The sequence below is a fragment of the Dermacentor andersoni genome, chromosome 9 (assembly GCF_023375885.2).
Source record: "Dermacentor andersoni chromosome 9, qqDerAnde1_hic_scaffold, whole genome shotgun sequence".
NCBI classification, from domain to species: Eukaryota; Metazoa; Arthropoda; class Arachnida; order Ixodida; family Ixodidae; genus Dermacentor; species Dermacentor andersoni.
The window spans coordinates 119,026,056-119,043,354 of NC_092822.1; the positions used below are offsets into that span (position 1 = coordinate 119,026,056).

The 17,299-nt window shown below is 48.1% G+C and overlaps 1 protein-coding gene across 1 annotated transcript in view; it reads left to right on the forward strand.

Moving 5' to 3' along the window:
* Nucleotides 1-17,299, forward strand: part of LOC126529576 (uncharacterized) — a 56,126-nt gene that overhangs the window by 29,206 nt on the left and 9,621 nt on the right. Inside the window, exon 5 of the mRNA XM_055069876.2 lies at nucleotides 17,027-17,149. Within this exon, the coding sequence (XP_054925851.2) occupies nucleotides 17,027-17,149 (123 nt within the window). The remainder of the gene's footprint in view (nucleotides 1-17,026; nucleotides 17,150-17,299) is intronic.

The window sequence follows — 17,299 nt, forward strand, 5'->3', positions numbered from 1 at the left end:
TTAGATTGAAAGTGTCAATGAGGAAATTGTAGAGCAACATGAAAAACTCCGGACGAAGCTTTCTGTTGCTCAATACGTGCTACATACAAGCATTTTTCAGAACGTGAAAGAAGCCCGCCAATACACGCAAAGTGCATCGAGCGGCCAGTTGCGCGTTGTCACGGTGCGGCATTAGTCAATTCGGCGAAGCACCGATCAACGCGCACCAAATAGTCGCGGAAATAGGGACCGGCGAGCAAGACGGGTATTGACAGCCACTTGGGCAAGCGGCCGAAAGAAGTCGAAGGCTTGTGTAGAGATTATTGTCTTTTTGTCGTCGGCGCGACCGTGACGCCCCGACACCTTTTCCTAGGGACGCCTCTGTATTCTCTGCCCCGCGAGTGCACTCAGAAGCTAAGTAGGCGGGGGTGCGAATACTCCGAAGTATGTGGTGTCTGTGCAATCCTGTGTCCACGAAGTGCTGCAGTGTATGTGTACTGACAGCGCCATATGGCCCGCTGCCGTCATTTCTCCTATGTTTGCGAACGGGCTATGGAGGCCCGTCACGGACACAAGCGTGTGCGTGTGTGGTGCAATACGAGTGGGCGAACTCTATCAGCAGGGAGGAAGCACCTGTTCCCTCGCCCCTAATTAAAAGGGGCGCGTCCAAGACCTTGGCAGGAGTCAGTATACAATTGGGTGAACTTGATTCGATCGTCACCAAGATATGCCGTCCTCCAACCCAGGGCACTAGGGAAGGGAGAAGTAATTAAGCGCAGGTTTCAGACCGAGCTAGGCAGTCTAGAGTCTAGAAGCTGAGCCTGCAGTCTGCTGAGAAGCGTCAAGGAGCTAGTGCCGTTCAGTATCGCCTGGGCCGCCTAGCCGCGTCTGAACTGCGAGTTACTAGTTGACGTAAGAGGCGACAAACCAACCTCTGCAACGAACCGCACGGTAGTTCCCCTCACATTAGCTCAACCTGCTCGAAGGAAGACGTCATACCTAGACTCCCGGTAAACCCGGCCCAGCAGTCGCATCCACCGCAACGAGATCGGCTTGCCAGCGTTCTTCGGGCAAGCTCTGCCGTCGACTCCACGCTTTATGGACTTGCTGCTGCGGCCCGGCCATGCGTATGCCATCATTTGTTTTCTTTTGAACTCTGTTTAGTTGACCACCGTTAAGTGTGTTTTGTGTAGTGTTAATTTCTGTATTTACTGTTAACTGTTCGTTGTATTTTTGTATTCATAGTTGATCTACATTAAGTGCATATGTGTTAGTGTTCTTGTGTGTTTTGTGTTTCTTTTAATCTTTGTGTCATTGACTGTCAATAAATATATTTTTTGTCTGTCTCCCGACTCTGGCTCCTTCGCTGTGTTCGCTTGAGTACAGAACCACCAACCGGCTTGTATACCCCGTCGACGACTTCGCGCCAACGGCCGAACACGTGGTAACACGTGGTAACAGCCGTGACACGTGGTAATTTTGCGTGTATTTTGCGTGTGCAAACGCGCACACGCACGCACACTCACAAACATGCGGACACACACACTCACAGACATGTCGACAGACTCAGGTACACACAACACAGGTACCCACACGCGCACACACTCACAAACATGTAGACACATTCAGGTACACACACACGTGCGCACACACATGCACACGCACATACAGGTACACACACTCATAAACATATAGACTCACTCAGGTACACACGCGCCGACACACGCACGCACATGCACACACACACATGCATACAGGTACACATTTTCACGTACACATACGGGTACACACTTGCACAAACATGTAGTACACTCAGGTACACACGCGCGCACAAACATGTATACAGGTACTTGCACGTACACACACTCACACATACAGGTACACACAGACACTTACAAACATGTAGACACACTGAGGTACACACGCACGCACATGCACACTTACATACAGCTACACACTTGCACGTACACACACGGACAAACATGTAGACACACTCAGGTACGCACGCGCGCACACGCACACACACACACACATATATACAGGTACACACTTGCACGTACACACACTCACAAGCATGTAGAAACACTCAGGTACACACGCGCATAGACGCACATGCGCGCGCACACACACATACAGGTAGGTACACACAGGTACACACACTGGCAAACATGCAGACACACTCAGGTGTATACACGCATGTATACACACTCGTGTACGCAGGCGCACGCACACACACACACACATACACACAGGTACACACACTGGCAAACATGCAGACACACTCAGGTACACACACGCGTGCACACACACACGTGCACACGCACATACTGGTACACACAGGCACACACTCACAAACATGTAGACTCACTCAGGTACACATGCGAGACGATACACGCACCCACATGCACACACACCTATGCATACAGGTACACATTTTCACGTACACACACGCACACATACAGGTGCACACACATACAGGTACACACTTGCACGTACACACACGCACACGTATAGGCACACACACACACGCTTACAAACATGTACACACACTCAGGTACACACGCGCGCTGACACACGCACGCATGTGCACACATACATACATATACACACAGGCACGAACATGTACACACACTCAGGTACGCACGCGCACACACGCACCTGCACACACACACATACATACAGGTACACACTTTCACGTACACACACTCAAAGCATGTAGAAACACTCAGGTACACATGCGCGCAGACACACATGCGCACAAGCATACACATACACATACAGGTACGCACTTGCACGTACACACACGCACAAACATGTATACACAGTCAGGTACACACGCGCGCACACGCACATGCACACAAACAATTACATACATGTACACACATTCACAAACATGTAGACATGCTCAGGTACACACGCGTGCACACACGCACATGCACACACACACAGGTGCACACACACGCTCATAAATAAGTAGACACACTCAGGTACGCACGCACACACACACTCACAAACATGTACACAGGCTCAGGTACACACGCGTCACACATGCACACATATACAGGTGCACACACACGCTCAAAAACACATAGACACACTCAGGTACAGACGCACACACTCACAAACATGTAGACACGCTCAGGTACACACGCGTGCACACACGCACATGCAGACATACAGGCGCGCACACACGCTCACAAACATGTAGACGCACTCAGGTGCACACGCGTACACACATGCACGCGCATTTACACACTCACATACGCACTTGCACGTGCACACGCATACGCACACAGAAGCACACACACTCACAAATATGTCGACACGCTCAGGTATACACGCGTGCACATACGCACATGCACGCGCATACAGGTGCACACACACGCTCACAAACATGTAGACACACAAAGGTACACACGCGCGCACACACACGCATATGTACACACGCACGCACACATACGGGTACACACAATCACAAACATGTAGGCCACTCTATCGGTCATTCCTTCAACGCGGACGCGACGCCGTCAAGCAGCCCAATTTTCCGTGCGAGAGAACACCCTCACCACTCCAACTTATATGCTTGATGGCTGGAAAGGGCGCCAGCCTATCCCTCGTCACATGCGCGCCGATATCGGCGCGTACTTCCATGTCGACCGCCAACGCGCCAACGCCGCCATCCTAGTAACCTTCACACGGCTACGTCACTGTTATTACCGGCGTAGAATGTACCAGTTTGTCCAGGAGTAAGTTCGATCATGCACCGCCTGCCAACAAAGCAAGGCCCCTCCACAGCGCCCACTACAGTTGCTACCGTGTCCTCCTCGACCGTTTGACCGCGTCAGCATCGACCTCTATGGCCTGTTCCCAAAGAACGGATGTGGAAACCGCTAGATTAGTGTTGCCGTCGATCACCTGACGTGCTACGCCGAGACCGAGGGCTTTCGCACCGCGACCGCGCTTGACGTTGCGATGTTCGCTCTTCGTAACTTCGTCCTTCGCCAAGGTGCTCCTCGAGAACTACTCAGTGATGGGAGTCGTGTCTTGTCAGAAGCAATACAATCCCTCCTTCTCTAGTGCAAGATCTTTCACTGGAAATAGGCCGCGTATCACCCGCAAACGAATGGTCTAACGGAGCGCTTTAACCGAAGACTCGGCGACCTATTGAGGATGCACGTCTGGCCGAACCACACCGTTTGGGACACCTTACTCCCTTTCGTTACGTTCGCAATAGCTCCGCGACGCAAGCGACCACCGGAACTTCAATTGTTTTTTCTCTTGTACGGACGTGAGCACTCGTGTCCACTGGATACTATCGTGCCCTACCGACCTCACGTCTCCGAATGCACTACAATTTCAGAAGTCGCCCGATACGCTTACGATTGCCGCCAGCTGGCTCGTTCGCTGACCAGCGACGAGTAGTGGCGCCAGAAGACAAGACGTGACAGTCATCAGGCCACGTCCACCTTCCCTACCGCTTCCCTTGTGTGGCTATGGATGCGCCTCACACCGCTGGTCTTCCTTCTAAACTACTTGTGTGGTACCACGGTGCGTATCTGATCATCGACGCCACATCACCTGTGAACTATATCGTTGAGTCCGTCACACCATCGCTGGACCTTCGTTGTCGGGGTCGCGAGACAGTGCACGTTAGCCGCCTCAAGTCATATTATGACGCCCTCATCTTGTATGCTCCCTGAAGGCTGCTTCACATGCTGCGACGGGAACGACGAAAATCAATGCAGTAGCACGCGTCGCAATGCGATTTTTAGAGGGCCCATTTCACTTGATTGCGATTTCAACAATGTGACTGGTGCGACGCCCAGGGTTGCTTATTGCCAGGTTTCGTGGCACACGCTGCATAATTATTTTATTGTAATGAATAAAACATTTACATGATAATATTTTTGACTTTTCTTTATTTGGAGCAAACAATATGCGTGTTTTGTAATTTAACAATGTTTTAAGATTTGTTTTGGAGTGCGCAACGGCGGTTTCTGAAGTTCAGTGCGATGAGACGCGGCGCACGTAAACAGCTGTTCGCAGCTGGTTCAGCGCTGTGTGTTGTCTAGTCTGCTTTCTATGACCATTTCTTTCTGCCTGCACTACGACAATCTACAAGATGATCTATGAACAAGTTCATATAGCTACCCTCGCCGCATATCCAGTATTAGGAATTCGGCTGCCACGAAATCATCGTGACAGCCCAACAAGATCGTCGCGCTACCCGTGCTCAGCGTTAGCTTCTGGAGAATGATGTGTGCATATCGCTCGTGATTGCGCATATGCGATGCCTGCTCATAGCCATATTCTTGCACCCAACGCAACAACAAGTACCAGCCCGAAAGCCCCGTCTGCCCCTGAACGAAGCCGCAAATGATCTGTGTGGTTAGGAACGTGCAATAGAAGTTGTGTTGTGAAATTCAACCTTAGCACTAGCCTGGTTCGTCCATCGCGGTGCGTGTGCTGTATATATATATATATATATATATATGTATATGTGTGTGTGTGTGTGTGTGTGTGTGTGTGTGTGTGTCCGCTCTGAATATTTGTAAAGGCGCTAAAGACGCCGCATCAAATTTTTTTAAGCAGTAACTGTCACTTTTGTAGAAACCCGTACATTGTACCATAACATTCTAAAAGAGAAGCTTCTCGTCCACTGTGTTGTCCTGTGTCTCGCGCTAGTAGTATACTCGGAACTTCTAACAAGACCATATCAATACGCGCTATCCATAATGCAGGAACGTAGGCCCACGGCAGGCGCACTTGACATAGGGTTTTTCACCTTTCTGTGCAGCCTCGCACGCCGCGCACGGTTAGCCTATTTTGTGGAAATAAATATTATTATTATATTATTATAGTGATTAGATAATATAGTTCTTTCACTGTAATTTATAGCAATCATCCAGATTTCTTAAGCTAGTCATGCATTTAACATGTATTAGATCGACATTGTTACGACATGCATATGGGAGTCATTTCAAACTAGATTGCTCAGCCAGAAAAAGTACAAACGAAAGCCTCAACGTTTATTCCTATCTTGTATTCCTAAACAAATTATACTTGTAGAATTTTATGCCCGCTTGCATTGCCTGCAATTCAATGCTCAAACTGGAAAAACTTATTCCTTTTCTTGGTGTCGAAAGGCTGCTTCAATGTCAATAGGAAGCTACAATTATTCATTTCGAAAGTGTTAAGTAATCACTATATCTCTAAGCTTATCAATGCGATTTTGTTCCATGAAGACAGTTAAGTTTTCTTTCTCCCTCTCATTAACAGCCATGGAATGAAACTGTTCACTCTCATAAGTATCAGGATGCAAACATTCTGGAGTTTCTACTGAGCATTTTCCGCATCCTATAGTGTGCGTGTTTGTATCAAGTTCTGGTGTTGCAATCGCAGTGATGTACGCATTTTTTAAAATATATTGCAACAAACTAATTTATTGAACGTTGTTTTCTAATCTACAAGATGTGGCCGTGTAGTAACAACCGCATTAATGAGCGCGAAAGCTGCAGATTCAGTGCACGTGTTGGAATCTGTGCGAAGTGAAGTTTTTGTCAAGTGGTCAATTAAATGCTGTTAAAGTAACTGTGATATATAAAATTGGTCTTATTTTCAACAATCCAACGTGTTATGTTTTGCAAGGTTTGTTTATGCACCGCATAGGCCACAACCTTAATATCATGTAATACTTAAAAGGAAGAGGTCTGGACATTATGAAACATTATAACTAATGTCATGTAATGTTTATGCACTACACTGTTCACAAACTATACGAAAATGCAAACGGCAGTTAATGTAGATGCACGCTGCCAGACATCAACACAGTGACGTTTGTTCAGGAAGGGATGGTGCGAGGTTTATGCAGATGAATGAACGACATGTGCTTATGTACTTATTTATATACCTCGCAGGCTGCACGGTTGGAGTATTAGGTGAGGGGGAATGAAAACTTAATTACAAAAGGAAGAATGGCACAACATTAAGAAAAAAAAAACCAGCAATAAAAACGCAGCACCAATACAATGTACCAACTAGCCCAACAACGTGTTTTACTGGCAGAACATTATGCAATACTTAAACAATAACAGAAAAAATTACTGCCCATGCACCCTATACGTATGGTAAAGCAGCGAAGCGTAAATGTGCATTCCTGGTGTTTATCACTGGGTTAATGACAACGGCTTATTAAAGTATTTCTCAATTATTGGTGGTGTCTGTGTTTCTAATGAGGTTACGCACACGTTTGGCTTGGGTTTATCACATGATTTATTTGAAATGCCACACATCGCGCTTGGCATAATCACCATTATGACGGCTGCAATGAGTGGTTGATTGTGCTAATGCAGAGGGTTAATCAAAGTCTTCCTGAATCATCTTGCGCATTTGTGTTTCGTAATGCGTGAATCATAGTATTTATGACTCGGTTATGCACTGTATCACGACGTGACACACTGGGGCTGCAAACTTCATTTAATTAAATAGAGAGACACATTTTTGAACACATTGCGAAGTCGCAGAGAAACTGCTGCACGCGCGCCCTGCTGCGATAGAGAAACGACCTCGCTATCGGTGTAGCCAATGGCCAGCCACACCTTTGCTGCGAGATAATTATGCCATCATGATTTTGTCTTAACCCCGTTCCCCTCTGTGTTTCTTCCTTGCAATAATACGTAGATAAATGCATATGTTTTGAACGCATAGACATTTCTATGCCTACCCAGCGAGAAATTTGTCCGTTTGTCATGTAAGACGAGTGCAATGACTCATACCCCCCTAAACAATGGATCATAACCCCGCAGCAGGGTTTCTGTCGTCGGACCACGAGTGTTTCGCCTAGGCATATACAGCTTCGCTGTAAAAAGAACGAATACCTTTCAGGCTGCATACCAAGACGATCATAAGGTGCACTAAGAAATGAAAGTTTATTGAATATGGCGGGTGAATGTTAGTTGATAAGCAATCAATCAAAGTTACGCAGAAAGGAGAAGGAAAAACTGATGTGTGTCCGTACAGATCGCAACAGGAAACTCTGAAAGTGCACTCTGGACACCTGGGCTTGCATTGTAAAGGAACAGGCTAGCATTCTGTGCAGATATGCTGCCTAGAGAAATTCTGGAAGCTGTAGATCTAAAAACGCTGGGAGAATCTCGTCAGCATGGCCTCCGTTAAAAATGGATGCATTTCCTGTCCGGAAATGCACATTAATTTTTGCTTCTGCTTTGTGTGTATGTTCGGTTTATTGCTTGTCAGCCAGCATTTACTCGGCGTGTACATTCAGTTGTTAGATCATCTCGGCTTTCTTGTTCGTCCTATGTGTTCTCTGGTAGTATTTGAGGCCATGCTATTCTATATTTTTGAGACTGAACCAAGTCACTTCAATGGCCCTTACGATGCTTCTGTGTACCTTAGATAATTTTTTTATTTGGGCAATATCGCGAGAGCGTACAGTGTGACACAGTAAGACCAGGGTACGGTACTTTTAATGAAAAGGTTTATTGTGGAAATGCAGTGATTTATAAAGTTTCCCAGAAAGTAGTACAGCAAGAAAGCCTGATAAAAACCAGTGCCTGATGAAACCAAATAATGAAAAATTGGAAAGAGAAAAAATACAAATAAATATACAAGTCCAGGAAACAAAAAGCTTTGTGATCACCAACTGTGCATGCGACTACCTTCATAAACAAGTTTTTTTCCAATGGCATGGAACTGGAAGATTGTGCTTGCATAAGCACGCTGTCAGTTTGTCTACTGGAAAAAGAACAGTGTTTCTTGAAAGGTGCTGGCATGCATAATTGGCCACTGTAATTATTATTTTTCTGCACTTGGAATTTTCTGTACTTCCTTTCTGTAGCGTTTTTATTTATATTTGTTTGAATCAAGCACTAATTTTAATCTAGCCTTCAAAGCTGTGACTGACTCAGCTCAGTCAACCGAGACACCTACACCCGCCGTTATCCCCGAGCAAAACGCCGACACGCCATTACACCAAGGCACACAATCAATGGTCACAACCGAAGACGGGCCCCAGCAGTATAAGACCACTGACCCAACCCTCAAAAAACGAGCACGCACCTCATCACGACATTACAAGGACCTGACCCAATTGGAAACTCAGCTCGAAGCGAAAATTGAAGCACTCGCCAACACCTTCACCAGCACGGATGCCGTCACCGACCAACGACTGGCGCGGCTGCAGGAGCTGATCACCACGTCCATCCGCACCATACAAGAGCGTTTCGACTTCAGATCCTCAAGCCAGTACGCAGCCCCATCCTTGCCGTGCAATTCGCCAACCACCCATACCTCCAAAACAGATGCAAGCCCCAACTTCGCCACAACCATGTCCCAGTGGAACTGCCACTGTTACGAGGGAGCAGTGCTGCAACAACGTATCGCCACAGTAAACAAGAAACCCGACATCATCCTGCTGCAAGAAACGGCGACGGTGACTCCCACCCTCCCTGGGTATCGCGCTCGCGTTAGCCCGGCGGCGTTTGCGGATGAACGTCTGCACGTTCATCCGCAAAGGGCTCACGCTCATCGAACACCAACTCCAACGCGGCTGCAGCAGGGTGGAATACATCTTCACCAAAATCATCCCAAAGCAAACAAAGGAAAGGCAGTCTGTTCATCGCCAACATCTACAATAACCCCAAGCACCAAACACCGAAATTCAAGACCCTACTGCACACAGCCAGCACCCAAGCCAAAAACAACACGTTGCTGATTTGAGGGGACTTCAACGCCGCCCATCGATCGTGGGGTTACGATAAGGACACGGCCAAGGGATGGGACCTATTACAAAATACCCTGGACCACAACTGTACCCTGATCAGGGACCCCGCTCATCCCACCCGCATCGGCAACTCCGTAGCACGAGACACCACACTAGACCTTGTGTTCATGAAAAATGACCACAGGGTCAAAGTAACATGGCACAACACTGGCGTCGACCTGGGAAGCGGCCATTACATTCTCTAAATTACGATAGCCAACCAATTTCGCGGCAACACCATTACATACAAGTGGATGGACTAGGACGGTTTCCGTAAGGGACGCCCCACTACAGCATAAGACATCACAGACATCGAAATCTGGACGGCAGAGCTTCTTGATACAGTGCACTCGGCCACCAAGACCATCGAAACAGATGAGAACGTCGTCGCCATGAACAGCCGCCTGGCCCATCTGATCGAGGCCAAACGTTCAATACAGGCGCGCTGGAAGCGGCAACGGCTGAATCGCAAATTGAGAAAGAACGTTGCTGACTTGAACAGGGCCATTGAACACCACTGCAATGTCCTGTGCCGTCAGCAGTGGAACAAAAGCAGTGGAACGAAATATGCAGCGAGCATCGAATCAAATATGCATCAAAAAACTGCATCGCGCTTTAATCTGGAATCTATTTTGGCACCACCTGAACGAAAATAAGACCGAGTCACACCAGCGCGACCGCCTGGCCCGCCTCATGCACATTACAACAACAGGGAAAAGACGCTGTTATCAAGAGCCTGGATGCCAAGTATCTGCCGGACGCGCCAACGGAAACCCAACCGCTGTACCAGCGGCTGCTGAACGCGTGGCTCGACCGAGACATTACCATGTCAGAGGTACGGGTAGTGATGCACAAGCTCAACATCCGCTCAGCAGCCGGCCCCGGTCTCGTTATCAACAAGATGCTGTGCAACCTCGACAGTGCATCGATCGAGGCCCTAACCCGTCACTTCAACAAATGCTGGTATTTGGGCAGGCTCCTCCGACAGTGGAAAATGGCAAGAACGATCCTGAACCCGAAACCGGGCAAACCACCGGACATCGGCAACCTGCGTCCCATCTCGCTCACGTCCTGCGTGGGCAAGGTGATGGAGCACGTGGTAGCCAACCGGTGGCAGGAATACCTGCAGATGGAACGCCTCTATACGGACACGATGATCGGCTTCCGGGACAAACTCAGTACACAAGATGCCATGCTGCAACTCGAACAAGAAATCATCGACAACAAGACACAAGACAGCAAAGTAATTCTGGGGCTCGATTTACAAAGCGCATTCGACAAAGTCAAGCACTCAGCCATATTAGCAAAGGTGTCAAGACTCAACATGATGATAACGAGCTACAATTACATCCAAGACTTCTTGACCAACCACGCCATGGAACTGCAGCCGGAGACCTCGAGCTCTCCGAACGCAAGCTCGGGGGCATGGATACCCCGCCGGATTCGTTCATTTTGCCGTTGCTCTTCAACCTCGTCATAATCGAAGTAGCGAGGGCAGTACCGGGGACCGCTGTCCGGCATACGATCTACGCCGACGACATTACCTTGTGGGACGCCGGCAGCACCTACGCCAGCATCGAGCAACAGCTGCAAGTGGCGGTTACAGCCATCGAGCAGCACCTTGACGGCACAGGCCTAATGTGCTCGCCCACCAAATCCGAGCCGTGTGTCCTCACACCGCTACGACCGGTACGGAAACGCGCTTCCCCTCGGGAGTGCGATCACACCAAGGTCGTGACTGCATCGGGGCAGCGCATCCCCGAAGTTACCAAGATCAGGGTCCTGGGCCTGCTGCTAAACAAGAGCGGCCGCAAAGACGAGACCATCAACAAGCTTACCGCCAAGGCCATGGACGCCGTCCCGCTCATACACCGAGGCTTGACACGACGGGTAGGCACGCATGAAGACAGTCTCGTGCGCCGTGTCCAGTCGTTCGTGATCAGTCACATCGCCTACGTTGCGGCCTACCTCAACTGGCAGGTCACTGACAGGACCAAGATCAACACGCTGGTCAGACGGGCTTACAAGATGGCACTTGGCTTAATGCAGACCACGAGTACGGCTCGGCTACTGCAGCTCGGCGTCCATAACACCCTAGAAGAAGTAGCTGAAGTGCAACCCACCGCGCAAATGGAGCTCCTCCCTACCACCAAGACAGGCCGCAGTATACTGACGTCCCTGGGTTAAAACTCCCAAGCTCCCAGCCGGCAACCATGCGACATCAACGACGAGGCGCGGGCCAACATCCACGTGGACGCCATCCCGAAGAACATGCACCCCGAGTACAACCAAGAACGTTGGCAGGCGCGGGCCAAGGCCATCACCGAACAACACGCCCAAGAGCGGCACGCTGGGTACGTGGACGCAGCGGAATACAAGCGGCAGTGGTCGTTGCGGTGGCTACCGGCACCACGACAACGCAGCGAACGTACGGTGCACGGACGTAACAGATGCTGAAGAGGTTGCCATCGCTTTGGCGATCTCTGAGGCCGAGTGTCGCACCGTGCTCGGTGACTCGAGGAACGCCGTGCGCAACTTTTCCAAGGGGCGAGTATGCGCGTCGGCGGCCGCATTCATCGGCAAGCTCAGCTTCAAGACCGCGGCAGCACCATCTGCATGAAGTGGTTCCCGGCGCACGCCGGCAAGTGTGCATCCTCACCAAGCCACAACGAGACGGCCCATTCGGCGGCGCGAGCGCTTACCCTCCGCGCCCCCGAGAGAGACCGTTCCGTGTGGTGGTTCGAAACCAAGGACCGAGTGACCAGTTATGGCGAAGTTACTAAGTGTTACCGCTTAGCTCGACGGTCAATGCAACCTCCCCACCCAGCACTCAGTTGGGAGGAGGCCGTCATCCCAAGGCAGATACAGACCGGGTAACTCCTCACCCCGGCAGTACTACACGTGCTTCACCCAGAACTTTCTTTGTGTTATTGTGCTTTGTGCATGATGTAGTATGAGCATTCATGTATTGACATTTATACATCTGCAGAACCAGCGTGCTGACAAAGTACTTGCTGTGTCTGTTTTATTGGTGTAGTGCTGTGGAACAATACATATTATTGCAATGAATGTTTACACACACTAAGTATCAGAAAAGATGCTTGTTTTACAATTGTGCCGTTTGCTTTCGGTTGGTGTTAGATTTTGCATAAGCATGCCCCCCTATGCAATAGTATTTGGAAGTCTAAGGGTTCAATAAGTAATTATGAACTAAATCTAAGTGCAAGAGCTTTCTTTATCTATGACTCATCGAAATGCGACTGCCATGGCTGGCAATTTAACCCCTCGCCTTGTGTTAGCAGCAGACTGCTATAGCCACAGTGGGAGGTGAATAAATTTTTTTCTTGCCTGCATGTAGACAAAACTTGGAGTAAGCTTGTCATTGCAAAAAAGCAGTTTGTGGTCCTCTAAAGAAACCGTGCATTGTGTATAGTAGAAATGCAGACATTTTTTTTAAAATCCCAGGGTGATATGTTCTTGTAAGTAGCATGGTGTTTCATTACTTATAAAGGTAGTAATCACAGCGTATATCGTTGTATGGGTTCACACCCTAATATATGTAATCACAAACTTATTCGAAACTGTTATTAGAAACATGTAAGGCATTGATGTTTCTGCACACTCGATCAGGTGCGAAGAAGCAAGAACCGCTTGTACTTAACATATTCCAAGATTCACAGGAAGGGGTGCAACTAGCTGACTCCACTGCACAGTTTTGATTTACTTTTTTTAACATGTCATCTTTTGCTATTTTATCTCCACAAGAACAGGTTGTTTGTCTGCTTTTCGCATTGTTGCATGATTTGTACACGACAGTGCAAGAGGGTATGCTGTCACTGTGCCACTATAGCTAGCGAATAATTTACTTAGTTTACTAACTGTAGAGTTAATTACCGTTCAAAGCAAATGTTAATACAGGTGCAGTCAGGATACAAAGTCCGCAACATATTCAATGTTTTCTGGTTTCTGTGCAAGAAAAAAAAAACCTAAGTGAAGAGATGCAACTTAATGTGCATGAAGTGCTCGAAAACAAATTAACGACCCTGTTTATTCAAGCCACGGAGTTAATGCTATCATAGAAAATTCACTGCGATTCTTCTTAATTAAGAAGACGATAAAGCTGGCTTTTTCCTTGCTGGCATGAGGAGTGTGACGTCTGGTCCTTTCAGCCTACGTTTCCTCTGTCAAATTTAATAAGTAAGTGAGGTAAGATAACCTTTCAAGATGCATCGGGAAATCCACGCTTGAAAAGCGACAAGAAAATGCAACTGAACGGTACCGCTTTCAGCACAACGTTAAAATTTTGGGTACTTTGCTGTCTTGTCATTTGCCCTTGCCGAGGTTTAAATTTTGTAAGCTGCTCTGTGCGAGCAATTTTCGTATGGTACTCAACAAAAGAAAACTGTGACGACCCCAATAGGCCATGTCGTCTCGTGGGAGTCGAACACCTCACAGTGTTGACAACTCGCAGAGGTGTACGAAGCAAACGCGAAAATGCACTTCATTTGCTGCGTAGCGTGTCAGTGAATGCATAGAAATGGGAGACTGGAATCTGTGGTACAGTTTTTTATGCTCCCTTTGCGTGCGTACCGAATTCGGCAATCCACGTCTCCGCGCATTGCACTTGTTGAGCTTGACGCCATCTCCTAAAACAAACCGGCAAAATAGCGCTCCGCGGTGATCGTGGCGACGGTGTGACTGCGACTAACCGGTTGGTCGCAGCTCAAAATCGGGGGGTCGGCACTGCGACTGCGATTTTCGTCGCAAAAGACGGAAACCGCAATTTTGGTGCGACGAAAATCGCATCATGTGAAACAGGCTTGAGTCGCCAGGATGGCTCCGTTTCGCACCCGGTGCCAATGTAACGAAGCAGATGCGCCTCGTGTTCTCTGTAGCAGGTCGAAGACGACCACGACGACCCATGCTGTGATTGCAAGAGAGCTCAGGCTGTCAGCTGATGCTAGGCTGATGCTAGACTGAGTATCACCTTTAATTAAATGTCATTACATTACGTAGTTCGATGGCTGATGAAACAAGTCTCGCAAATATGTAGTAAAGAAAAACATGTGGCTTCACCAAGTCTCAGGCTCGACTGCGCGTGCATACGAGTAAAGAACACTGCCGCACGAAGCAGCAGTGCCACGCAATGCCTGATGTCGGTATTCATGTAATAACACTTTTGTTACACGAGGGTGCCTTTAAGAAGCCGAATGAAAGCGAGTACGCAAACGAATTTTCTCAGACTATACAATAAAAACTTGAAAATTGTTCTGTGGGGGAATGACACAATCAAAATCTTTGAACAGGAATAAAATTGTAATTTGGGCGACCTTTTTTTAGTTCCAATGTTTCGCAGCGCTTAAAACCCAAGACGCATGTAGGCAGAACGACTAGTATAGTGCGTGTCTGTAATCCTATGCGTCCTAGTTTTTGTTCACTGGATCGTAACTTGAACTAGATGGCTCGAAGCGGCCGACATTAGTTTCGCTGCATTAGCGCCGATAACGGAGAGTTAGACCAGAACGAACGGGCCGTCAAAGTGCATGACGCCACGCTGAGATGATGCGGGTAACTTCGAGGCGGTGTCGCTATTCGTCTTTCCTTCTTGCGTTTATTCGTGTTATTATTACCCCTGACATACGAGCACTGCGAAGGCCTTTGTATTAGGGGGCATACGCCAGAAAGGCGATCATGCGTGGTGACACGACAAAGGAGCGTTTCCTTCTTTTGTAAGTGTCGCTTGCGGATACGGAGATATACAGCTCCTTCATGGACCTTTTTTTTAGCGAATAGAAAACTTGACAAAACATGCTGCTGTCTCAGTGGTAATTTGAGTACTTGCAGAAACGATTTTGTACCTAAGAGGGAGGCGATTCGTCTGGCTGCAAAATGTTACCGCAGCGATACGTATGCTCTAACCACCTTAGCCCTTGCCACAATGTGTGGTTGCCGCCATTGCGACATATCGGCGTTTGGCAGCTTCGTCACTCGCTGGCCTTGTACGCTTCTGGTTTACGCGGAAAGCGTGACTTGCGTGGTCCTTTAGTTTTGTCAGGATTGGTGTTTAGCTCTTTAGATCGGCCTTCAATGCCCATTCAGACCAACGTCTCCTACCAACTTGCACACAGTTGCACAACTGAAACGATGTTGTACTAGTGCGCTAGTACGACACTCATTCCAGCACTGCAAGGCAGATCGATCAGGACAGAACGCTGTCTTCGCTTCTCTGCCGAGCTGATTAAACCTTTGAAGCCATAGAAGAGTTTCCTACTAACAGTACTGGAGGGAACTGTGACGCTAGTGTCTACTGGAGCGGAGAGCTTGGCGGGTTCCACCAGCATGGCCGATATGTGGATCTGCCTAATCATCGTTCTCCTGGCTTCGAACGGCTGCGATAATGTGCTTGATCATTTTCAAAAAAGCAGTGCATTGCAAGCGCGACGGGTGCCAGTGAGTGTGCATAGTGGTATTCTCTCTTGCGTTCTGAAAAGTAGGATTTCTTCGAACCTTGCGGCAAAGGAAGGAAGCTACAGCGTAGTACACAAAGCCGCAAGGATCATTACAAGCGACAAGTACGAAATCTATGCGCTAACCAACATAGTCATGGCAGCTGAAAGATCGCAGCGCCAGAGTTCCCTCTAGTGAGGTTTCATGTTTGCATCCAAGTGGAACGCAAATTATTGGCTGAGAGTACTCCGGCGCACAAAAAACCGACGGCAGTTATCCTGCCTGAAAAAGCGACATATGAGCGGCGCGCACCTTAAACTGCCTGTTGTCAGGACAAATAGGACAAATTAACTCGTCCTTTTTCTGTTTACTTTGCATTGACAAGGTGCGCTGTCTTTTAAAGTTTTGTAAGTACCAGTTTAAAGAAAGAGCGTCATGTGCTTTGCTGCGTCGGTCACCGAAAGCGTATGAAGAAAGCTGGCCGTAATTTTGCGCAGACGGCGAAACGTATTTTGATAAGGGGTCATTTTGTGTAAAGAAAGAGGATTTTCTTTAATGGGCACTTATTTGCCCCTGTGCCAGTGGTGTAAGTCTTGCTTCGGGTTAACGTTGGCTTTACTGGCGTTGTAAAAAGGTAATTTATTATTACAGCTCAATGTATTTTTTTTTTCATTTCTGTTTCCCTTTAACAGTGGACCGTATTAAACTTCGTTGGTCGTTAGTCGTGCGGCAACGTGTGCTATCTTCCGGTAGCTAGCGCCTAGTGCTTTCTCTTACTACTTTTTTATACTTGCATCTGAAATTTTGGAACGCCAACAGGTGTGCCAGCTGCCCATGTGGTCCAGCAGGGTATATTCGAGGGAGCACCATTCTGAATACTGCTACGACACGAACATGGAAAGGATCTTCACATTCGACACCGCAAGGACATTGCGCGAAAAGGTGGGTTGAAGGTCCTGAAGGCTGTTCTTACAGTGTAGTGTTTTTTTCGGCGTGACGGCACTAACTATAACTTTGATTAAATATACAAGTCACTGTAGTGTTCCTTTGTTACTCATTTATTCCAATTTTTTCGTACAGTTACCATAAACC